Below are 25951 nucleotides of genomic sequence, written 5' to 3' on the forward strand. Positions count from 1 at the left end.
TGTACCTGCTAATAATGAAAAAAAAAAAGTCATGTGGTTCCTCAACATCTTGCCATGTTTTGATGTTTTACATTTAGATAGATTTACTTGAGAAGCAAAACAACATGAGATTTGTGCAAAAATGGATTGCAATGAAGTAAACTATAAACATCTGCCAATGGGCTCATAAAATATCACTTTAATCCAATATAAAAGTAATTTTTATACCAGAAATTTGTGCTCGTTTCAAGCATAAACTTAATTTTGCATTTATGTAGATTTGTCCTGCACTAAAACATGCTAAAACTATTTAGGAAATATTGCTATGAATTAGTTTTTTTTATGGCAGTGTATGCAATATTTAAATGTCATGATGACTACAGTACAAATGAATGACTTTCTGCTCTGATTTGAGACATTGTTAAGGGTAATGGGGGGTTATATTGTGTAAGGGCAAGATAAGCTAATTAAAACACTTTCTGCAAACTATAATAAAATACCATTTCCATTGGTTCAGACATTTTAAAAGGACTCAATGTTTTGAAAAAATATCAGATGGACACAATGTATTAATAATGATAATAAGGATTTGCAACATTTGAAACATTAACACATTACTACAACCTAGTGGCCAAATAGGGAAATTTTTTCCCACAGCTCTAAAATATGGTGCTATATTTAGATATGCCTGTGGGACCAAAATGAGTTTTCAGCATCAAATCAACAGAGTAATTAATATACTCTGTAAAAAATATCCGTAAATTAGCAGTTTTTTGTATAATCTGATTAATGTTTTATTTAAATTTCCCCAGTTTATTTATACTTTTAAAATTGCATTAAAGGACATTGATGTTTCTTTCAACAACTTTTTAACCTTGAAAAACAAAAAAGTGACATTTCTTAACATTTTTATAATTTAAAGTGATCTATTGTGTGGGTTTGTGTTGTATATTACGCTGCAAAAACCTTGTAATCTAATGTAATGTGTATTTAGACACACAAATAACTTTACAATCACGATGGCTTGGGGGGAGGTGTCTCTCCACACCACCACCAGTGTGCAGCATCAATTTGGATGATGCGATCACAGCAAAATATGGGGACCCAAAACAACTCTATGGGTGTTAATTTCAACACTTTGAAAGTGTCTCATGGGGTCCACTCAAAACAGACTTAAATCAACACTTTCAAAAGGGTTGGCACATTGACACCGAAGTAAGGGTTAATTTTAACTCAGGGCAGAGTTAAAAAAAAAGTAACTATATTTAACACCACCTGGTGTAATATATTATTTTATTCAACTCTCTTGAGTGTAAATATGGTAAAAAGGTCAAATAGACTGTAAATTACAAAATAAAAAACATTTTATTTGAAAACATTCACAACTTTAACAATTCATTCAATTTTTAAAATGCAACAATGTCAAATTTGCTTTAAATGTTTTATTAGTAAAGACAGTATCAACAAAATATGATGTCCAAACTTGATGTTTCATCAGAGCAATTTGAAAGTTCAATATATCGTCACTCATAGTTTTCTTCTGAACGCATAATTTTCTTCTGAAATTACATTGTAAACAACTTGGCGTGCAAATCTTTCACTTCTGCTGTTTCCTTGGTCCTCCATATCAAACACAGCAGTTTAAATGAAGGTATAAATGCTGTAAACTTGTGTGAAAACAAACTGGAGCTAGGAAATCTCATCAAGCATGTCCTGTGAATGAAGTGCTTCCCAGCCACAGGATGACCTTTTTATCCATGACGATGTACAGTAGTAGCTGCTGATCGCTCGTCTGGTGGTTCCTGATGCACAAATATACTGTAGGGTGATGCTCATCTAAGAACTCTTCAAGACTCCAGCATGACTAAGAAAAATGTTTGAAAACAAACTGCAATCAAATTCTATGATATATTTAAAAGAACATTTAAAGTAAATAAAACATTCAAGAAATCTAAACTCGCCTTTTGAAAATCTACATGATGATCCACAACTTGACTCTCCCAGCTGGTTGAGGTGACAGGATATGGAAAAGTAGAAAAAACACATATATCACTGTTGGATCTCCAAAAACAATTAGGTTAACCACTATGACTAGAACTGGAAAAACAGGCAGCTGTCTGTCCAGAATCCTGAATTTAACACAACACTTGAAGCAAAATTTAGAGGATCTTAAAATCTTTTATATCATTTAGTGATGCTGACTTCCCCAAAATATTGGCCACAGTGTAAAAAATATTCATAAACTTACAGTTTTCTGTAAGCGTGTGCGTGCGTGTGTGTGTGTGTGTGTGTGTGTGCGTGCGTGTTTCTTTACCAGATTCAACTTGTTAGGCCCTTTCAGGTCCAGTATTGACGCCACCTTTCCTGGAGTCTAGCAGATGTTTCAGGTCCAAATATAATCTATAATATTAGGATAAGCAGAAGAGGAAAAGTGCAAAGTAAAGAGCAAAACATTATTTAAGTAACAGTTCACCCACAATACAAAACTTATCACCTTCATGTCATTTGTTATTCTTTAATGCTCTAATACCCTCTCATCTTATTGTAAAACAAATACAGAACTTTATCAAACATACCTTCATTATTATCACCACATATGACCAAGAAGATGTGCTTGGTCATTTCACCAACTCTGGAAATACACCATCCGTCTCTAATCAGCCACCGTCACAGGGTCTTGTGTTATTGTATAGAGAACTGTGGCTGTTAAAAAACAACAACACATTAGTATCTAACACATATGCATAACCTTCAGATAAAAAAGAGAGATGAACATCACAAAGTATGCCTCACACTTTTTCAGATATCTTTTGATTCAGATGTTGATTATTGATAATAAATCTACAAATCAAACCTGTATCATCATTAGGCTGCTCAAATATGAATCAGTTGATTAATTTTACAGACAGGTGGCTGTTTACAACGCACTAATAAAACGGAAATGTTGTGTACATGCTAAGTTTAGCCTATAGTTTTAAGCACAATATCATGCGGGAGAAAAAGCTTGACTAAGATGTTCCTGACAACAGAAATAGCCTAACTTACTAACGTCAGACATCCCGAGTTGGGAAAAGTCATTTTCGGGGGATACAGAGTTGATTTGCGGGAAGTAGCGGGAGAAATGAGTACCTAAAGAGCAATGGGATGAGTTGCGCGCGACATACCTGAAGAGCTGGGAGGCATGCGGTGGAGAGGGGCGTGCAAAGTGTTTAATGACCGGGCGGGAGACGCGCGATTTCCGGGAGATGATCATTCATTTGCGGGCATCTAATTGGGCATCTGGGAGTCTCTGTGCATTTGCGGGATAACGTTAACGTTAGTCCTGCAACTTCCGGGAGACTTCTGTAACGTTAAATGTCAGATAAAGTGCAAACGCGGTCATTCAAAGACATTAATGTTAACATTCCGACTTTAATGGTTGTCAACACTTAATATAATTCAAGCGTACGTTATTACACGAGTCTATGGACTAACGGTATATGGACGGCCACGAATGAACCAGTTTAAAAGGGCCGCGGTGTTTAAAATAACCAAATTAACGTACACGAATAACAAACAATCATTTGTTTCAGTCAGGAAGCCTTTTACAAGTAAGCATATGTTCATTTACTCACCAGATATGTTTTTGAAACTCTCCAGAGCTTATGGAAACCGTCCTGTGTTGCCGTTAGCATCCGGGCACAGTAGGCTAACGTTAGGCGGCTCCGGGGATTCCCTCGCTAGTTTGCTTGGAATTAAAGGAGAAGTGTCGATTTTATTTTACAGATGGGTAACAACGCACAAAATGGCATTAAGCGTGACAGAAATGTGTTGAACATGTACATTTGATGTTTTTATGCACTATGTATGCGTGAGCATATAAAAACATTCTTGAAAAGAAGTCAATAGTAATGCAGTTAAGCTAGATACACAAACGACCATGAATGAACCACAGAAGTTTAAAATTGTAACTCCATTCTAAAGTTATTAACTTAACAACATGTTTACAACTGTATTTCCTTAAATAAAGTCAGTAAAATACCAACATTTAGGTAGTTTGACTCACCAGTTGCTGTTCTAAAGCTGCTTCCCAAATGGCACACTATACACTATGCACTAATGCACTATGTACTTATGCACTTACACACTCAACAGGATAGTATATGTATGTAGTGTTGTCCCAAATGGCACACTAATGTTTTTTTACTTAGAGGAAATTCAAACCGTTTCCCTGATGACGTTTGACGGTTGCCAAATCAGTGAAATAAACAACCGAATTATCATATAATACCTGCCGTGAGTTTTGCCGCATTAACCATCGGGAGGCGCTATAATCACTCTCATAGGAGAATTTTGCTTTTACCATCCAAAATAAATAAAGTTATTCAACATGTGCGTCCGATAGCTCCGCCCCTTCCGCTACGTAAGCAAACCTGCGGTCGTTGAGTGCGTGAAGTGTCCATCATTCCACACTTCATTTAACCGGCTGAATGAGTGCATCATCCGGGTAATTAAAGTGCACTTAATGTTTTTAGAGTTTTCAGTGTGAACACACTACTTACACTATTTATACTACAAAATGGCGAAGAATTGTGCATAAGTATGCGATTTGGGACGCAGCTTTAATCTCAGATGGAAAATGGCGTCTGGAAAATTCTTCAGTGACTGTTGCTGCATGAATTCCCGGATGTTGGAAATAACACCACCAAGTGTTGAAAAGATAACTCCTTGATTTCGCACTGAATAAAAACAATTCTAACTCTTATTATATTCATTTATCAAAATCTAACTCTTTAACGTCAACACTTTACTCTCAAAAGCTTCAACACCGAGAATTTAACTCTGATGAATTTGCTGTGATGGCAGTCACAGCACAACAGTGCTCATCACATAGCCTGTAGAGACAGTGATAGAGCCAATTTAGTGAGTGGGGATGATTGCAAGGCCATGACCGATAGGGGCCGATTGAGGAACTTTGGTCAGGACACCGGGGTTACACCTCTGCTCTTTACGATAAGTGCCATGGGATTTTTAATAACCACAGAGAGTCAGGACTTCGGTTTAACGTCACATCCATAAGACAGCGCTCACTAACAGCATAGTGTCCCCTTCACTTTACTGGGACATTAGGACTCTCACAGACTGAGCGCCCACTGCTGGCCTCACTAACACCACTTGCAACAGGAACCTAGTTTTCCCATGTCTCCCATCCAGGTACTAACCAGGCTCACCCCTGCTTAGCTTCAGTAAGTAACCAGTATTGGCTGTGGCTGTTGTAATAAACTGCCAGTACATTTTCTGTTACAGACTTACTTCTCTATATATTATTTATCATACTTTATATTATTTCAAACTACTAATACGTCTATAAAAGTCAATGTGAAGTTGAATTTTCAACATGAAAAAAAGTTAACAGAACAGAGATCAAGGTCCCATTTTGCAGTTTACAACAATAAATAAACAGAAAACACATTTGTATTACAAAATACAAAAACCATTAATTAACAGATTCTTTTTGCAGTGAAGCTTTAAATGTCCTTGCCATACATAATCTAATAATACATCCCATTTATTTATTTCTTTAACCAATATTTTATTTTTTTTAAATGTATTTGAAAATTTAAAGTAGGCTATCTCAGGATATCTCGTCTTTCACCCAAATCCAAAATACAGAAAAAACATATGATAGAAAATCTTTTATTTATTTAATGGTGCAAAATATGCATTTTCCAAACATAAAATATTCTCTCTTTTACAAACAGAAGGGTTCAGTGTACAGTAGTGTAGTGTGCAAATAGCAGCTCAGAGTTTGAAGAAAGCTTCTGGTTTCCCCTCCTCCACTGCATCAAAAAACTTCTGATAGTCCTGTAAACACAAACGCAGGTAATAACTGATTACATTCAGAGTTTGCGCAAAGAAACAAATGTGTCTTCAGAAGATTAAGACTTGAACAAACACTTCATGTAGCATTCCTGGAAAAGTACATCCAGACACAGTGCATCCATCTTGAATCGAAGCTGTGTGATTATTTGCTGACTTGAGCAATGTTTGTTTTTCTGAACATCATAAGTGAATCTCAAGATGTTCACCAGGGTGGCGGACAGATGGATGATCACAAAATTCACAAGGAACTACTCTGTCTATATAAAGTTATTGGGATTGTTTTAAAGGGTGTGTTAAACTGAACAAGCCTGACAGGTCTCCACCTATATGGAAAGGCTTGTTGTGCAAACAACACTTGAAACGCAATTAAAAGCATTAACATGCCCTACAAACATGTACGCCCTGTGTCGTTTCTCTCAACTTCTGACACTCTTGTTGGTAAAAACCTAAACAGCCCACACTGACAGCAATGCATTTAGAAGATTTCCATGATCTTTTTATGTTTTTATTACAGTCACACAACTTGAACCTTGTGTGCTTTTCTGTAAAACTGTACAAGACTGTAAAAACAGAAAAGGTTGCATTGTTTGCTAATGATTTAATTAACTGTGTGTGTGTGTGGGGGGGGGGGGGGGAGCATGGATACTGAATTTTGAGTAAATATTAGATAGCTTCAACAAAGATTGCATGGAAATAAAATACATAAAAGATTTTGTTTAATTTTATATTATTTTCTAAACTAAATTGTCCTTGGTGCATGAGTGCATGTGTGAGTGTTAGCGTGTATGGGTGTTTCCCAGTACTGGGTTGCAGCTGGAAGGGCATTGTGGCTACCCCTGATAAATAAGGCACTGAGCTGATGGGAAATTTATAAATATTTATATTAATTTATTGAGGAAGTTTGAATATTTGCATTTGTTGCCATTAAATTTTCATGGGTTCAGTGGAATCAATAACTAATGAATACTACCTTAAAATTTTTTAATTAATGATATTAAACCCAAATATAAACAGCGGTCATCATCAAATCAACTATCATTATAAATAGCAGTTTATATCAGTTAAGATCTAATATACAACCTGCAATCTGTAACAAATAATGATAAATAACAATTACCTGTATGGTCATTTATGTTACTGACAGTAAATAATTTGTAAATATTTGTTATTTTTAGGGGACTAGTGTGTCCTTTTTTATGGATTGAAAATCTTTGTAATATAACTTTAAACACTGGAGAAAAAAAAACATTCCTTCTACAGAATCGAAGATGTATAAAACATGACAACACTTTTTTTTATGTTTCATTGATACATGTTCTATTTACTAACTATAGTAATTAAAATTTACAATAATAACACATAACAACATCCTATTAACCCTAAACCTCTCGGACCAATATAGTAAGTATACATGTAATTAATTAATAAGTAGTTACAACGACACTTTAAAATAAAGTGTTAGCAAAAGAGACAGCAGGCCAAGACTCACTCACCCCACAGTACTTGTCTCCATTAAACACCTGAGGAGGCATTGCTGAGGGGTTTCCTACTTTCTTCCTCATCTGCTCCTTTGCGTCATTGCTTGTGGAGATGTCTACGGTAAAGTATTTGATCTTTTTGGAATCCAAAAACCCCAAAATCTCACCCTGATGTTGCTTTACCTGCCGAAACAGAAAAACAATGAACTGTTGACAAGAAACTATGGTTTCTATGCAAGTTCTGTTAATCTTCAAATTAGACAAAACTATCTTCCTACAGACCAACTTCAAGAACATTCTAGAGTATTTTGACTACTGTAATTTTACATATGACGACGGTCTACCACATTTAAAAAATGTATATGGATTTTTTCTAAATCATTTGTTTACATCAAGTTTAATAATGCAAAATCAACTGTAAGACACAGACAACTGAAAAGTAAAGCTACACACCTCTCTAGAGCCACTGACGCTGCTGTAATACACCGTGATAGACATCTTCTAAAAGTGCTAAAAGCTCAAATGTATTTCGGTAAGCTGTGTGTAAAACAATAAACCCAGCCAACTCAAGGACCAGGAAAGCAAGTTTTGACATAGTTCACCTGACAGCCACTCCTACCAAGAGCATACTCACTCTCTCTCCCTCCCTCCCACACACACACACACACACACACACAATAAAGTCTATTAGTCTGACATGTCTAAACTTGCATGGGAGCATTTTTGCAGTGATTGCACATTAACTCAAATTGAGTACAATTTTTGAGTCAAAAAATGAAAAAAAAAAAAAATTTACTCACCCTTGGGCCATCCGAGATGCAAGACTGTAGACATTTCTTAGTCAGCATAACTTTATATATATATATATATATATATATATATATATATATATATATATATATATATATATATATATATATATATATATATATATATATATATATTTTTTTTTTTTTTTTTTATTGGTTTTCGCCTTTATTGGGATAGGACAGTGGAGATTTTACAGACAGGAAAGTGTGGGGAGCAGAGATAGGGGAAGGATCTGCAAAGGACCTTGAGCCGGGAATCGAACTCGGGTCGCCATGAGCATCTTGATGCTATGTGTCGACGCACTAACCACTAGGCTTTTGGCGCCGACAGTCACACAACACACAGTCCTTCCTCTCTCTGGTTAGCAAACAGTGACAGCTCATGGGTGACTTTGATTCTGTGGGTACATCATACACTACCTAACATAGTCTTGTCGATCTCAGGTGTATGAGCAACAAATAATAACTTGACTTCTAGTTGATCATTTGGAAAAGTGGCAGAAGGTTTTTCAGATGAATCATCTGTTAAACTGCATCACAATCATCACCAACACTGCAGAAGAGCTATTGGATCCCGCATGGACCCAAGATTCTCACAGAAATCAGTCAAGTTTGGTGAATGAAAAATCATGGTTTGGGGTTACATTCAGTATTGGGGAGTGTGAGAGATCTGCAGAGTGGGATGTCAACATCAACAGCCTGAGGTATCAAGACATTTGTGCTGCTCTTACATTTCAACCACAGGGAAGGGCAAATTCTTCAGCAGGATAGCGCTCCTTCTCATACTCCAGCCTCAACATCAAAGTTCCTGAAAGCAAAGAAGGTCAAGGTGCTCCAGGACTGGCCAGCCCAGTCACCAGACATGAACATTATTGAGCACGTCTGGGGTAAGATGAAGGAGGAGGCGTTGAAGATGACTCTAAAAAATCTTTACAAACTCTGGGAGTCCTGCAAGAACGCCTTCTTTGCCATTCCAGATGACTTTATTAAGATGTTTTCGAGTCATTGCAGAGATGTATAGATGCAGTTATCCAAGCTCATGGAAGTCATACACAATATTAACTCTTTTTCCACTGCACCATGACTTTATATTATATACTGTACATTATTTCTGTTAAGTAACAAGACTTTTGTCTAAGCAAAGTCAGAGCTTACTGTCCTAATTTTCATTCATTCATTCATTCATTTATTCATTTTCTTGTCGGCTTAGTCCCTTTATTAATCCGGGGTCGCCACAGCGGAATGAACCACCAACTTATCCAGCAAGTTTTTACGCAGCGGATGCGCTTCCAGCCACAACTGTCCTAATTTAATAATTTTAATTTAAGCCATGATCATATTTTATTTTGGTAAAATAAGCATAATCTAGAGGTCTTTGCCTTTCATATAAGCCACTTCTGAAACCAAATGATCAACAAGAAGTTATTATTTGTTCTTAAAACTTTGATAGGAAACAAGACTTTTGTCAGGTAGTGTACTGTATGACATAGGAGGCTCTGTGATTATTTGTTTGTTTATTTGCTTTTTTTTGTCTACTGAGATTCATTACACAGAGGAATGAAGGCTCTGTCAACAGTCAGATTTACTATGGTAAATACTGATGTCTGAGGGCAGCACATTTATGTTGAACAGCCTACACAGCAAAACTTCTCTGGTCCAGCTCTGGCCCACAAAATCAGCTATTGCTTGGTTCAGATTCCACCGTTAATTACGGTACGTGACTCTGATCTGGTACATGACTCTGATCTGGCTTCCAGACAAGGGCTAAACATGGACCATATCTGAGCCAAGTCTCAGCCAAGTTAATTCTTGAAGCGACCTGATAGATAGAATTTTTCTCAAAAATAATTAAAATGTATTTCAAATGTGGGTCAAGATGCCAGACTTGCATGGCCCACATATCAGTTTTTTTAACACCTGGGCCAAACACTACATTTTTGACTTTTGGTCTTGTGTGCTGCCTCTAAGACAGTGCCACCTCTGCTAAACCCGGGACATGTTTGGCCCACATGATGCATGCCAGCGCCGAATGAATGGCCCTCTGAAATTTCCACCAACAATGAGCATTATTCTCAGCCTACTTTGTTTATGTTGAGTTATGTCACTTTGAAAACAATGAAAATAACTTATTCTTTGCCAAAAAAGTGAAATTACTGAACCTTCACACTGGAGACTGATAAAAACGCTCACATTAGAAGAAAATTTCAGATGGCTTTTAGAGGTTTTTGCATCTTCATATATAATTTCTGCATCAACATTGTAATGTGATTACAGTGGAGCAGCACCAGTGGAGTCCTTGTAACATTAACCATTATAGAATGAAAGACTATCATTTGCCTGCATTTTAAAGTGGATTTTGGGAGCAAGGAATTACATTTGCAGCTGTAACAAAGATAAATTGTATTTGTTTAGGATGCAGACTCTGCAATGTTATTTTACAGTTAATGATTAAATTTTAGACCTCACAAAAAACACAAAGCACTTAGCTGTGTATATTATTTCTATCAATTGTATTTTTCTATGCAGATAATCAGATAATATATGAGATTTCATTTTATTAAGTGATGCCCTCTCCTACAAAGTCACGCAAATCTAAAATGAAATACTTTCCAAAAAGAGCTAGTCGAATCATCTGGTGACACTATTTATATGCAAAATATATTGTAGAAAAAGTAGCCTAAATATCATGTCCATTTATAAATATCTTTTCCAACATAGTGCAAAATGGTAGACATCACATCAGCAACACCTAGTTGTGCGTTTAAGTATTGTTCACCGAGAATAATAAAAAGTACTTAAATGTTAAAACGATACTGAGCGATATTTATTGAATAAAATAAATCAGCAACACTAAAACTATACACAATGAAAACGCTATAAACAGTGCCGTTGCTTTCCACGCAGGCAATGAGTTGAACACCAACGGGGCCCTTTAGCGCTTAAAGCAATGTTGTCGACGCTATGACGTCCTCTTTACCCGCAGTCAGAGGGAAGGTAGGGCGAGCTTCTGAAATCTCTGACACAATCGGTCTTAAATATTAACCATCCTGCCTTTAAAATAACCCGAGATGCATCCAAAGCAACGGATATTAATATATCCGTCATATTATGTCTTTATTTCAGGAATAACTCCTCGCATCCATCGCTAATCTACAATGGCCGAGGAAGGGTGAGTGACTGATGCTACATCATCCTTCATAGCATGCACTGCTCCGTTAAGAACATTTATAAACGAGTATTACATGATTTAAGTATTAAAAAAATTTTTTTAACCTGTATGTTTTGAAACAATTACTTTTCCCTTTACTAATACAACTTAATGTAACGAGCTGCTGTTCAAAGAAAACTAATTGTAAGTTACTAGTAGCACATGGCTATTATTTTAAGCCGATCCTGTGTTAAAAGCTTTATGGACCATATTGATTGTTCCCATTCATTTTCCTTGTGATAAAACACTGGTCAGCTTTTTTGTGTATATAATACACATCCATTCTACAAAATAGACACGAGAAAATTACTACTATTGTTAGTTACCATTAGCATGAGTGTACTTTGCAGGTTTGACTCAATTACAGGGTTATTCATGAGTATTAAATCTAATTAAAGTCCATTTCAGACCTTATTCTTGCTTAAAGGGATAGTTCACAGAATTTCACCTCATGGGTCTCAATCTTAATTCCTGGAGGGCCTCAGCTCTGCACAGTTTTGCTTCAACCTGATCAAACACGGCTGATCCAAATAATCAAGGCATTCAAGAGTCATGAACACCATTAGTTGGATCAGCTGTGTTTGATTAGGGTTGAAGCAAAACTGCAGAGCCTCAGCCCTCCTGGAATTGAGTCTGAGACCTATGCTCTACCTCATGTGGTTTTAAACTTGAGTTTATTTTGTTTTTCTAAAATGGTAGTGTTCAATCAGCATTCTTCAAACTATCTCAACAGAAGAATCTCGAATTGTTTTGAAGAAGGCTAAGAATAACACTATTTTGGGTGGACTATCCTTTTAATGGTGTGTTTAGTCTTGTTGTAAAGTTTAAAAATGTAACTTGTATAAAAAATGCATTGTGCTTTATATATATTTTTTGAATAGTACTTTTAATTTCCATGTTCAATCAGAAGTCATTTTAACATCTCATTTGTCTTGTATTTAATCCATAATAGTATTTAAGCTCTTAAATTTAACTTGAGAGTAAGTGTAGACCGCGGTGTTCATACTTAAAGTAAACCGCATCGGTTTAATTCACTTCCTAAATAAACCGACCTCGGCTATGATGAATTTTCAATCTTTAGTCGGATACCCCTTCACTCTTAATTATGAGTGAGAGATCCAGTCTGAGAAGCCTGAGGTTGTTAAATGTACACGCGTGCACCATTGTCCCTTTCCACCCCAGTGACGTCCTCTTGTGTTGACAGCATCGCTGCCGGAGGTGTGATGGATGTCAACACCGCTCTGCCTGAAGTGCTGAAGACCGCACTCATCCACGACGGTCTGGCCCGCGGTATCCGTGAGGCCGCCAAGGCCCTCGACAAGTATGAATATTTTTACTTTTAGCATTATGACACTTGTGGTGTATCTGTGATGATAATTTGGCTCCCTCTACTGAAGTCTCTGAGGAAAACTGCCATTCGTTACCCAATTTCTTACTGAGATACTTTTGGGGGTGATTGCTCATACCTGATTGAGGAGGTTTGAAGGCTGATAATGGTTTGTCTGTCTTGCAGGCGCCAGGCTCATCTTTGCGTCCTCGCTGCAAACTGTGACGAGCCCATGTACGTCAAGCTGGTGGAGGCTCTCTGTGCCGAGCATCAGATCAACCTCATCAAGGTGAGCAAGCTGTAGAGATGTTAAAGGGATAGTTCACCAAAAAGGAGAATCTCCGTTCAAAACATGTTTGAGTTTTTCCTTCTGTTGAAGAAATGACATGAAATCCAACCTGAAATCTCGCACAGAAGTAAGACTAGATTTGACCGTGGTTTTTACCAGATGATGTATTGGACATACAAGAATGACTCATGATTTTTTTTGCTCCAAGGTGAAAACCTGTGTTGTACTGCACAATCCCCCCTACTATATACAACCTTTTACTGGACTGTCCTGCTTTTAATGATTCCAGATGACTATGAAATTAACTTTTTAGCAACGTAACACCAGAAAAGATTTTAATTTTTAATCGTGTATTAAAACAAATCTTATGTATTAATTTGTTTTTAATTGTACACATTATTTATTTACTGTCATGTCAGCAACCAAGGCTAACATTTCAATAATACATTACATTCTTCTCTAGCAATGGATGTTTTAGGAGTGAATAACGTAATCATTTATTGAAAATCAGACTAAAAAAATACATTGAAGTATTGATTTTATACAAATAATACACTTGATACGTTTAACATTATCAGCAACAGTAGTAGTTACTGAATTTCACATCACTGAATATTTTACAATGTTTATTCAGCTGATTTTTATTATTATTGTTATTTTCTTTATAACATTACAGGTTCCAAGTTGTTTATTAAAACCAACCATTTCAGACAGTTCTGTTTTTGTAATAAATGAAAAGCATATTTCTTTTGGCTGATCCAAAAAAATGGTCTGTTCTGTGACTAAATCTATAAATTTGATCCATTTATAGAATATGTATTCTATGAAGTCTGTAAGCATTTGCAAACATCTGACAACCAAAGAAAGAATGGCAGACTACAATCCAGCATCTGCACAACATTCCTTTCTAAAGTGATGTTGCCAGCTACTACCCTGGCATAAATGACTTCAGTTTGTGTAAACTAGTTTTGACAACACTGTACATAAAACCTTTTATAGCAGGATTGAAATCTGTCCTAGTGGACAAAACTGGTGAATAAGTCCTACAGACCAGGGTTACCAACCCTGTTTCTGAAGATAGAGCTATCTTCCTGCAGATTTCAGTTTCTAAACAAAACACCTGTCAGTAATTATCAAGGGCTGCTTTAGGTTCTAATGAGTTGGTTCAGGTGTGTTTGATCAGGGCTGGAGCTGAATTCTGCATGAAGGTGGTCCAGGAACAGTGTTGGTGACCCCTGCATTTCAATTAGGAATGGAACAATATTTATAGAGCTAGTGGGTGGGCTTCTTTTGAATTAGACCACCCAAATGATTTTTATTTTTTCCTCATGTTGATCTAGTTTCCATTTTATTGCTCATTAGCTTCTATGAAACCGTGTGGTCTAATATTGCCAGGAAAATTTTGTTGGGACCCACAAGAATGACTAGCAACTGCCGTTTAAATGCTTGCTGTTAATCTAATTGTGTTTTGTGCAGGTTGATGACAATAAGAAGCTCGGGGAATGGGTTGGTCTGTGTAAGATCGACAGAGAGGGCAAACCCCGCAAGGTGGTGGGCTGCAGCTGTGTAGTCATCAAGGTGAGCGTCTGCCTGCAGTCGGTTTCTGATTAACTTCATATTCCTTTGATGGAAAGATGATGCATTGTGCAGAATGAGGGAGAAGCGATTCGCTTTTCACTACTGACTTGGTAAAGGAATATTTGGGCTTAAGGCGCAGGGTGTTTAAGCCAGGTCGAGTCCAGATGCTGGCTCTCAGTGCCTCGTGTCTGTTTTATTTGATTGTCTTGGCAAGATTGAGTGCCTGAACACGAGCCTCAAGGTCCCACATTGACTCTTGAGGTCCCTAGAAGGGCAACATTTGTTTTTGTAAATTTGCATATCGTCTTTATGTAAATGTATTGACAGGATTTAAGGTTTCTTATAACTGATTTAGGTGTTTAATGTTTGGTGTGTTCATGTCTTCATCTGCAGGACTACGGCAAAGAGTCCCAGGCTAAGGACGTCATTGAAGAGTACTTCAAATCCAAGAAATAAGGCGCCAAATAAAATTGTTTGGAAAAGATGTTGCTTTTCTTGTGTTCTTTTAATACATTGGGTTGTAGTTAATTGAATTTAAGGGACATTAACCACAAAAGGAAAATTTACCTCAACCCCCATGCAAAGTTTTCAACCTTAAGTTTCCTCTGGTAAACATGAGTTTTTGAGAGAGCTGGTTGCTGGCATGTCTCTACTTCCATGGTAGCTGGAAAAAAGACTATGGTAATCAATCTGTCCCAGCTATTCATTTTTTTTCTAAATGATTTAATGAAACTCAGTGACCGGCGTGTGTAAAAGACAATCTCTTTACTTTGGTGGAAACTAGCCTTTTAATCTAGGAGTACAATTTTAATTTACTTTTAAAGGGTTTCAAGTTTTTTTTTATTTATTTTTTTTATAGATTGGATACTACAAAAACAATTTACTACATTTGATTTGCTGTGCTGTTAGTGACACCTGTGTTGTGGAATTACGTATTTTTAAGCATTTATAAATGCTCCCTTGGTCGTTTGTTACATAAAGAATAAGTTTCTCTATTTTGACAATGAATACTTAATGTGACAAACTTAAAATTGAGCTTACCTGTCGTAAGGCAGTTCCACAAGCTGCTCTCCACGTGTGTCCAAAAGTGTCAGAACTCCGTCGCACTTGTGACGGCCTGCATAAACCCCGCCCACTGCGTGACACGTGAGGCTAATTAAACTAAATTGCACGATTTTCTTAAAGGTGTACGTTTATCATTATTTTGGCAGTACCTCAGTTGGAAGATTCAGTTTTATGAGTTTGGCTTGATATAAAAAAACGGTGTAGTTTGATCCTATGGCTCCAGCCTATGATCACAACCCAATCTGGCAACAACAACTGTTAGTTTGGTTCTAGTGGAAGAAGTAGAAAGACGTGTTCATGTTTATTAGTCACACTGAAACGTTCCGTCAAATTTCTCCATCTTGTAAAACATGGGTGTTTAACTTTGTTCCTGGAGCTCTACGGCAGAGCTCAGTTCCAACCCTGATCAAACACAACCAAGTAATGAGCTTTTGGTAATTAAAGACAGTTGCGTTTGATCAAGGTTGTGGCTGAACTCAGCAGGAAGGTGTTGTAAAAGGCAACATAATTGGTATATTTATTTTTACTTTAGTGATGACAAACAAAGCTTTGAATCAATTGAGCCGACTATCAAAATGATTCATTGTTTCGAATCTTTCAAAACACCACACAGAGACGCCTACTGGTCAAAAATCATGTACATACAACCAAAACTACAGCTAAACAGGCCCGTAAAACAGGCGGTTCTTTTTTTTTTCTCAAAAGTGGACTTTTTTTTTAACAGTCTTCGCTCATTTTCTGTTAAATTATGAAGTTCAAATACTGTATGTTAGTGACATTTTAATTTAGCTTTTAGGTAATCATTACCACACTTTTCAATGCACCGAAAATATTTCCAATATTTTTGCAAAAGAGCTTCCAATACTATTTTATATTTACCACCAGTAATTATTTGCTTATAATTAAAATTGTCTTAAAGCTTTCTTTAATCAGTTTTTTTTTCACAGTTTATGATGGCATACTGTAAAAATGGGATAAATGAGCTAATTTAGTGGCCAAATTCTGGACTTTTTCAGTAGGGGGGTGGGGTTTTTTCTAACCACCCAAACCCACCCTGGCTACGAGCCTTTTAATACCATTATCCATTTTTACTATTATCTTTTTCTGCGTATTTCAGCAACTCTTCCTAGCTTGGTTTACACTTCTGTGGGTAAACCTGAATTTCTAATGTGTCAAACATAATCCCAGATGTGCAAAAAAAAAAAACTCTGAGCAAGCCTGTGTATCCACACCCCCAAATTCACGCTATTGGTCGAGCTGGAAAATGACTGACATCATGGTTTGTTTTGAGAGGATGTAAACCCATAAATAGCATACTTGTTTTTCCCCTTAATATCGTCAAAACAACAAGTGTAATTTTGAACATGCTATTTTAATATTTCTGGTTATAGCCTTACAATCAGGTCTGTCAGGATGAAATTACACCACAATATGTACATTAAAGTGCCCCTATTATGCATTAAAAAAGTCATATTTTGGTTTTGAGTAACAAGCTGATATGTCTGCAAGGTCAAAAAACCCTTTCATTGTTCTATAATATGCATTTATTTTTACCTAATTATCCCAATGACTCCCATATGATTCCTTCAGCAATTTATTTGTTCCCAAACTGCTCCTTAGCACGTATACAGTTAAACAGCAGCATATACTCAACTATGCTTCTACAGATGCACTGTATTTGGTGATGTATCATATCGACGTTGACGTGCTCAAGCAAAAGATCGGAACCCAATGCAATTCATTTATTGGACTCTTGAGTCAGCTATTTCGTTAAAGAATCAATAGAATAAAATAGTTTATATAGTTTTTTTTTAGTTTGAAACCTCAGCTGGATGTTTTCGTTCACTTAGAGTTGTGTTACACAGCTTGGTTGGGCATTTTCAAAAACCCATAATAGGAGCTCAAAAATGTGTAACCTCATTAAACCTTTTGGGTTTTTTTTCTGTGTGACTTTTATTTTGCTTTCCCATCTGTCATGAATCAAAATACTAACGAGTTTCGTACAAATTAAAAAAACAATCTTTGTATTGTAAATGCTTTTCCTTCAGATGCACCAGTCTTGACAGCGGATGAAATGCTTTTAAGATTCAGAAAATAGAGAACTCAAGAAAATCTCAAATGTTTACATATTTTTATCTACATACATTCTCAAAATAAAAACTGACACACAAAACATCTTATAAGGCACAACAAATTATACACAGACTTCCTTTTTTTGCCAAAAACTTACAAAAAAAAAACAAAAAAAAAACAGGAAAAATCAAAACGATACCATGTGAAACCACACAGCGTTCTTTAGTGTTTAATCCAGTACCTGTAAAATAATTTACATGAGTTGTTATGTCTACTCTAAATGCTCCGGGTTTAGAGTACAGCGTTCGAGTTGTTTAAGTGGAGATGAAGTCTACAATATAGACAGAGAATAATGTTCCTGTAGATGAGGGTGAGGATATATGCAGTTTTCAAGACCCAAGAACTCACCTCCTTCAGACGTGAAATGCAGTGTGTGTGACGTAAGACCTTAGTAAGCTCTTTACAAGCCTGGTTTGACCATAATAATCCCATTTTCTCCACTTCCTAGTCTGTCCTAGTCTTCTTAAGACAGTGCAGAGTTATCGTAAAAGCCAGAGATTTCTTTAAAATAATCAAAGAGACGACAACAACAACAACAACAACATAAAAAGAGATCGCAGTGTACTCTTGTTCTTAAATAGTTGTACAAAAAAGGCCTATTATACAGGTGTCGAGTGTTACAGGTACTCGAACTCCAGTGCTTGATGAAGGGCAAGCAGGTCAGAGTGGCTGGATATTCGCCAGAAGGGCATGTTGTGCTGAAAGGAGACAGAAAGATGAAGAAAATGTGAAATACAGAATATCTGTGCTTTCAGACTGTACGCTTACATGGACAACATTATTCTGATATTCATTCAAAGGGTAAATTCACCCAAAAGTTCATATTTTGTTATTAATGACTCACCCTCACAGGGCTGGGTAATACAGGAAAAAAAAGATCACGATATAATGTTTAATATCATTCGGTATCAATAATTAATGAATATTTTTTACAATGCATTTAGGAATATTAGGATTTTATTTAATTTTTATAATTTTATTTTAATTTACTAACATTATTAAGGCAAAAAGTTTTAATAGTCAAAAACAAAAAATAAAAATAACCTGTCTGTTATATCTTATAATAAAATAAAACTAGTGCTACAGAGACTCAAACTTGTTTGTACGATGATAAAGTGTAAACGCTGAACAATCAGAGCAAATTTTAAGGTAGCTTAACATCTGTAAGGCGTCTACAATAAATCACACAGTAAACCTCAAACTCTATTAACAAAACAAATTATGATAATCAAATCTGAGCTTTCAAGTAAAGGAACTAATCATCATTATTCTAATGAATAGTGCAACATTACAAATTGTGATATGCTACTCTGTATGCTAAACAATCTTGATGGGGTGCTAGTGGCTTTTATGCACAAGAAAAGAAACCAAAAAGCCACTCTGGTGACTACCTTAAATCCTTTTTTATTTACAATTTCTTCACTGCTGCTTGTCATGGCACTCAATTGTTTGTTGTTATTCTGACCTGAGGTAGCAAAACCCAACCGGAGTCTGTTCACGTTGCGTCTAAAAGCATGTGAAAAGTGTGAGCGTGTGCATTCGGTTTTCCATTTCCTCTGGCGTCTCTAATAACTTCACGACTATCAACCGTTTTCTCAGAGAATGACAAACGGACAAACCATTGCAGCGGTTCCGATACTATTCTGTATTTATGAAGAGAATGAAAAAGCACTGCAGTGTTTGGGGGCTCTGTTTGTCTGAGTCAGTCATTATTACAGAAATATGTATGTTGCATACAAAGTGTGAAGGAGATTGGTTAGTTCTACTTACATGAACTGCGGTGCGCACACCACTTTCTGAAATATTTTCAGCTAGGTGCGCCTGGAAAATGTGCCTGAGTCATATGTGCACATCACAAAGCCGTGCGTCTCACTTGGAAGTAACCTTAAGCTTATTGGCATTCCTTCCAAGGCGCGCGCTCAGCAGTCACATTTAAATAAAGCTATAGCGCTTCATACCATAACTTCTAACTGATATTTTTTTTACTGTTACTGACAATAGTGTTCGGTCAATAAATATCGATGTTGTCTTATAGGCCCAGCCCTACACCCTCATGTTGTTCCAACAGCCTGAAAAGCTCCAAGAACACTTTTGTGCACCAATAAAAATGGTAAAAAAAAAAGTTTTGTTTGCCAATGTTTTCTCTTCCTCATCATGGCCTTTTGCACCAGGAGCACACAAGTTAAAATGTAGCCGAGTTGGTATATAAAGAGTAACTAAGTTACCACTTACACACTACTAAATATTTTTGTGTTGCACCACTGAACCTAGTTTAAAGTCCACATGAAGTGGAAGTTGCAACCATTTTTTTTCTTATTGTGACGCAGTTTCTAAAGAAACAGAATATTAAATGAAAAAACAGTCGGTGTGCTTTGTTTTTTTCTACTGCCAGCTGTTTGGATTAAGTAAAGTAGGCATTTTATTTAGAAAGAACAGGAAATGGGTATTAAAAGAGTTGTTACAACCTAACAGACACTTCCTGCTCGCTATTTCTGTTTGTTGTCAAAACTGACAGTTGGAGAGACGTGGTTAAGTATGTAAGCCCCGCCCAATACCTTAGATAGACGTAATCTGAGAATTTCACTGAAAACAAAAGAGATAAAAAATGTCCCCTTGTAATTTTTAATTGAAATCTGAAAACGCACTTCCTCTTAATGATATGCACAGATGAACTGTTCACCACAAAACTAGCAATGTGAGCTAACAAAATCATATGGTTATTTCATTTGCACTTTAAATATAATGCTCCGGTTCAACTTAATATTTACAGCAGCCTCTACTCTTGTATAAATGGTAGAAAAGAGATAACAGTGAGATTAGTTTACAATGAGGAGCTTGCAATAATGAAGAACCGTCTCCCTCTACTTACAGTATCCTTCCAGATCTCATATTGTTTCAGTTTGTGAAAGAATAGGTTAACTTTCTTTGAAGGAGTACTTTGTGTTAATTGTATGCATCAGTTAAAATGAGAATTTCTTCACGACTGAGTTTTAAGTTGAATGTTTTGATCACTTGTTGTACATTCATGACTTGCGATGCAGGTATATGCCTCGTCTGTTATAGTGTCTGACTCTAATGTAATGTAGCCTATATTATAAAAATTTAAATTGTCGTTTATATTTCTTTGGACAGTTGTGTTTACGGTGTGTTGGGATTTTCTTGGAGCAAAATACAAATGCTGAATTTTAAAGCAGTTTAATGATTCGAAGGTTTTTAATTGGGTATTACGTCATTCAATCTGACTACGTATCATTTTACGCCTTCATACTGCCATAAGAACATGCGGTGCAACTGAAGTAAGAACAAATTTAGGTACAAACAAGCTAAAAGTTGCTAAGCCTCCAATACAACAAGCATCGTATTATTGCCCACATTAAACGCATACACTGATCTGAAAAGACACTGGCAAACAAAGTTGTTGCTTTGGTGCACAAAAGTGTTCTTGGAGCTTCATACAATTACAGTTGAAACACTGAAATCACATTTTGACAAGGTTTTTTTTTTTTTTTTTTTTACTTTTGAACGTCTCAGGCCTCTGCTGTCTTAAAATATGTTAATTTGTGTTCCCAAGATAAACGAAGGCCTTGGAGGTGTAACTAACAACAAAATTAACATTGTTGGGTGGTTGAACTAACCCTTGAAGACAGAATACTAAAGTATCAGTATGATGAATTTATGACGTAGATTGAGTTTTTGGATTAATTTAAAGATTAAATCTAACTTAATCTTAAGTAAACACAAATTTAAATAAAGTTTACACGTTACACACCTTAAATCACACTATTATCATTGTGTAAGGCTCTTTTGTAAGGCCAAACAAAAGATTATGGCTTTAGGCAATAATTTGTAACCACCGTCTTATAGAAGTGCACTTGAAGATTTTGTAAAATGAAAAATGAAACAACTATCACTCAAAAAATAATGTTTGCTAAAACAACTTTTTAAAAATAAGCTGAAACCACACAATTCTTGATATTATTTGGGGCAACCTAATTGTTTTACGTTCAATCTACTTAAGTTAACTTAATTCCTTTATGTTGTCCCAACACAAATCGATTAAGTGAAACACAGAATTTTTTTACAATGATAAATGGAAACCATTAATTGATTTATGCACTATATACCATGTACAACAGCAATATTAGAAAAAAAACATCTTAATCCAAATATTGTCATATTCAGATTAGGGTCAATAATTCGATTACTGATGTCCATGTAAACGTACCAACTGTCTGTCATTTTCCAAGCAGGCATGTTAATTCACTCTATTGAGGAAAAATTTATCAGCTGCTAAGATTTAGTCTATTATTAAAGTTTGCTCTAGTTCACAACAGTTCCCTTAATTCCTGTAAAAGAGGTGAGAGTTCCAGCAACCACAAGGCTTGAGAAAAAAAGAGAAATACTAGAAAAAACAGGCTGATACATTACTTAATCCACAAGTAGCACCACATAGGGTTTATAAAGAGTTTAGTAAAGCATTCTGCATCAGATGGATAACACTTCACAAAATGGTTCACTTTAACACTATTTGCTTTAACAACATTTATTAGTCTATGATTGTTAATTTTTATTATACAGTTGAAGTCAGAATTATTAGCCCCATGTTTATTTTTCCCCAAATCTGTTTAACGAAGAAAAGCTTGTTCTTAACACATTTCTAAACATAATAGTTTTAATAACTAACTTCTAATAACTGATTTATTTAATCTTTGTCATGATGACAGTAAATAATATTTTACTATATATTTTTCAAAGCATTTCTATACGGCTTAAAGTGACATTTAAATGCTTAACTAGGTTATTTAGGTTAACTAGGCAGGATAGTGTAATTAGTAAAGTTATTGTATAATGATGGTTTGTTCTGTAGACTATCGGAAAAAAAATTGCTTAAAGGGGCTAATCATTTTGAACTTAAAATGGCTATTTAAAAAATTTATAGCCGAATTAATTCTAGCCGAAATAAAACAAATAAGACTTTCTCCAGAAGAAAATAATATCAGATATACTGTGAAAATTTCTAATATATAATAATGATTATATAATAGTTATTTTATTTTATTATTCATTTTTTTTACTTCAAATGTTGCATTTTAATAGATGTTGAAATGCATCTAATTTAGGCTTACTATTAAAAACTAAAAATGTTGAGCCATATACTCAACTTAAACTAAAGTTTTATACTGAACTAGAGTATTAGACTATTAATAAAACACAACAGTTGCTTAGTGCTACTAAAATAACCCTGACCTAGATTAATTAATGCAATAAATATTTGAAGTAATAAATGATGTAAAAAAATGTGTTAATGTTAACAAATACCATCCTTATTGTAATACGCTATCAGCAAAATCTAAATTCTATATAAATCGCTGAGAAAACATTTTCAAAAAAACCCTTTACAAATCCTTTAGCATAGCAGTGAGCCTTGCGAAACAGAAACAACTTTTTCGCAAAATGCACATGTCTTTTGGCCATACAGAATTGATCAAAAGTTTGGGGTCAACAAGATTTTTAAAAAGGTTATCAAAAGTTTATTTAAGTATTTAGCTCATCAAAGATACATCTAAAAAAAACAGAAGTTACATTCCTACAGAAATTATTCTACAATGATGATTTGATGCTCATGAGACATTTATTACTATTATTTTTATTATTATTATTTTCAATATTGAAATAAGTTGTTCTCATTAATATTTTGTTGTTTTTTCAGGATCATTGTAATAAATGAATAATATTAAACAGATATATTTGAGATAAAAAAGTATTTACTGTTATTTAATTAAACACATCCTTGCCAAACAGAAGATTAGAACTTAGAACTCTTTCTAAACAAGCATAAAGATCTTACTGACCCAAAACTTTTAAATGTTGGTGTACATGAAGACATCATTGCACAAACTCTGTTCAGAAATTCTGCAAATGTTGTTTTCTAGAACAAAAGTATTCAACTAGGTCTTTATGTACAACAGACCCTCTACAGGAGATTCGCTTGACACGAGTTTAAGTAGTCTTATTTTATATTAAGTGTATTTTACTACTATAAATGATCTTTACATGTACTTGCATATTTCATTTCTGTAATTTATTTCAACTATAGCTATACTGACCACATCCTAACCAGCCCATCCCACTAAACCTGTCCCTGACCTTAACTATATCCAACCATTAACCAACCTACACATTAATCAGTCCCTAAACATAACTGTATCCTAGTTTTGACCATTTTCAAAGCATTAAACCTACCCCATTCCCTTAAGATTTAACTATTAACTAAACATTAAGCCACCTATACCACAAAACCTGATCTGCAACCATAACTGTATCCCAAACGTAATCCTCTCTATTAACCAACCCAAACCACAAACCTACCTTTAACAAACACTTAAACCTACCTATAACACTAAACCTGTCCCCAACCTTAACCATATCCCAGCCTTAATGATGAACTAACCCATAAACCAACCCATATTACAATGCCTATTCTTAACTGTCCAAGCCTTAAAGAAAAAGTAATAAAAAATCATCACACTGCCACTTTAGCTCTCAAAAGACAAATTTATTAGGACATCGTTTCATTGATGGTCTTCATCAGGTCATACTCTCAAGTCAAACTCTATACATTACACCTGCCAACAATAATCACTCCAATTAACCAATGAGTACGTAGATAAGAATAATACACAAATCGAGAAAAATAACAACAGAAAATGACTGCAAAAGTACAGTTGAGGTCAGAATGATTAGTCCCCTTTTGAATTTTGAATTTTTGAATTTTTTCTTTTTTAAATATTTCCCAAATGTTGTGTAACAGAGCAAGTAAATTTCCACAGTATGTCTGATAATATTTTTTCTTCTGGAGAAAGTCTTAATTGTTTTATTTTGGCTAGAATAAAATAAGTTTTCATTTTTAAGCACTATTTTAAGGACACAATGATTAGCCCCTTTAAGCTATATTGTTTTTGATAGTCTACAGAACAAACCATCATTATACAATAACTTGCCTAATTACCCTAACCTGCCTAGTTAACTTAATTAACCTAGTTAAGCCTTTAAATGTAATTTTAAGCTGTATAGAACTGCCTTGAAAAATGTGTAGTAAAATATTATTTACTGTCATCATGGCAAAGATAAAATAAATCAGTTATTAGAAATGAGTTATTAAAACTATTATGCTTAGAAATGTGAAAAAAAAAACTTCTCTCCATTAAACAGAAATTGGGGAAAAAAATAAACAGGGGGGCTTATGATTCTGACTTCAACTGTATATATACACAGACATAAATAAATAAACACATATAATTACAAAAAAGTCAAAATCCAAATGTAGAGTTTGCTTTTTTTCTTGTATTTCCTCTGTGACCTGATGATGACCTTGTAGATTTAAATGTAAGTTGTCCTATTTAATTTGTCTTTTGAGAGCTAAAGTGGCAGCGTGATGATTTTTTGGATTTTTTTCTATTAACTTTGGCACCCGCCTTCAAGAATTTTCTAGATGTGCGCACACTGATGTTTTTCCAACCTTTAAACCTAACTATACAACTAATCCAGTCTCTATAGCCTTACACATATCCGACCCATAACCAACCCTTAAACTCCACCCATACCACCAAAAAATGTCCAATCCTTAACTGTATCCCACACTAAACCAAACCTTAAACCCCTTCCATATAACTAAAAATTGTCTGTATCCATAACAATATCCCACTCTGAAGGGGGTCGCACACCAGATGTGCTAGGCTGCACCACGCAGCGCCATGCATTTTTAAATTCTAAACAAAGATTTCTATCAGGGCACGCACAATGGCACCGCAACTTGGCAGCTGCGCCCAGCTACGACTCAGGATACTGTTCATATTTCTGCCGTGCCAAAGAGTGCCACCTGAATAGTTTCATATTAAATAACATTCACATGTGCGCGTCAGATATGTGATACTTCTAACTGTCGTGGCGCATCCACTGTGCGACCTCCTTTACACAATCTCTTAAATTAACCAACCCATGCCACTAAACCTGTCCCTAGCCATAACTGTATTTCTATTAACTTAACACACCTCTAAACCACTCTAACCTTACCACTTCTCAAAAGTTTAAAGCAGTGTTTCTCAACCACGTTTCTGGAGGACCACCAACACTGCATGTTTTGGATGTCTCCTTTGTCACATCTATTAAAGGTCTTTCTGTCTCTGCTAATGAGCTGATAATCTGAATCAGGTATGTTTGGTT

The 25951-nt window shown here is 35.4% G+C and overlaps 4 protein-coding genes and 2 non-coding genes across 63 annotated transcripts in view; 3 read left to right on the forward strand and 3 right to left on the reverse strand.

The window, feature by feature from the left end:
- Positions 1-11840, reverse strand: part of lca5 (lebercilin LCA5) — a 57985-nt gene extending 46145 nt beyond the window's left edge. For all 3 annotated transcript variants that reach the window (XM_087307457.1, XM_087307454.1, XM_087307449.1), the window contains exon 1: positions 11785-11840. The gene's annotated coding sequence lies outside the window, so the exon portion shown is untranslated. The remainder of the gene's footprint in view (positions 1-11784) is intronic.
- zgc:153284 lies at positions 5640-15613 on the reverse strand. 2 transcript variants are annotated; one of them, NM_001291936.1, is given in 4 exon segments: positions 5640-5823; positions 7335-7502; positions 12803-12961; positions 15572-15613. In NM_001291936.1, coding segments are annotated over 3 exon segments (363 nt in total). In that variant the 5' UTR covers positions 12935-12961; positions 15572-15613; the 3' UTR covers positions 5640-5760.
- On the forward strand, positions 11066-15015 carry rps12 (ribosomal protein S12). Of its 3 annotated transcripts, none has more exons than XM_087305268.1 (6): positions 11066-11122; positions 11252-12191; positions 12244-12657; positions 12850-12952; positions 14429-14530; positions 14924-15014. In XM_087305268.1, exons 3-6 carry the CDS (start codon positions 12482-12484, stop codon positions 14984-14986), a joined length of 444 nt encoding a protein of 147 aa, XP_087161394.1. In that variant the 5' UTR covers positions 11066-11122; positions 11252-12191; positions 12244-12481; the 3' UTR covers positions 14987-15014.
- Positions 12393-12468, forward strand: LOC137489192 (small nucleolar RNA SNORD101). Its single transcript, XR_015524230.1, has one exon. It is a non-coding gene; the product is annotated as a small nucleolar RNA SNORD101 (small nucleolar RNA).
- Positions 12697-12781, forward strand: LOC137489196 (small nucleolar RNA SNORD100). The gene has a single exon (XR_015524232.1). It is a non-coding gene; the product is annotated as a small nucleolar RNA SNORD100 (small nucleolar RNA).
- A 1560-nt stretch (positions 15614-17173) lies between the features above and the next one.
- eya4 (EYA transcriptional coactivator and phosphatase 4) overlaps positions 17174-25951 on the reverse strand; it is a 178925-nt gene continuing 170147 nt past the window's right edge. For 47 of the 53 annotated variants that reach the window (XR_015522817.1, XM_087305701.1, XM_087305698.1 and 44 more), the window contains one exon: positions 17710-18426. Coding sequence is in view for 52 of the 53 variants with exons in the window: in XM_087305701.1 (XP_087161827.1) it covers positions 18346-18426 (81 nt within the window). In the remaining variant the exon portion in view is untranslated. 53 annotated transcript variants of the gene reach the window in all.

The sequence above is a fragment of the Danio rerio genome, chromosome 23 (assembly GCF_052040795.2).
Source record: "Danio rerio strain M-AB ecotype USA chromosome 23, GRCz13ab, whole genome shotgun sequence".
Taxonomy (NCBI): Eukaryota; Metazoa; Chordata; class Actinopteri; order Cypriniformes; family Danionidae; genus Danio; species Danio rerio.

Bases quoted from the DNA above. Each gene is read 5' to 3' on its own strand.
- rps12 (XM_087305268.1), top strand. From the start codon at position 12,482: ATGTACACGCGTGCACCATTGTCCCTTTCCACCCCAGTGACGTCCTCT. The intron at 12,953-14,428 runs GTGAGCAAGCTG...TGTTTTGTGCAG, and splicing joins ATCAGATCAACCTCATCAAG to GTTGATGACAATAAGAAGCT. The intron at 14,531-14,923 runs GTGAGCGTCTGC...CTTCATCTGCAG, and splicing joins GCAGCTGTGTAGTCATCAAG to GACTACGGCAAAGAGTCCCA.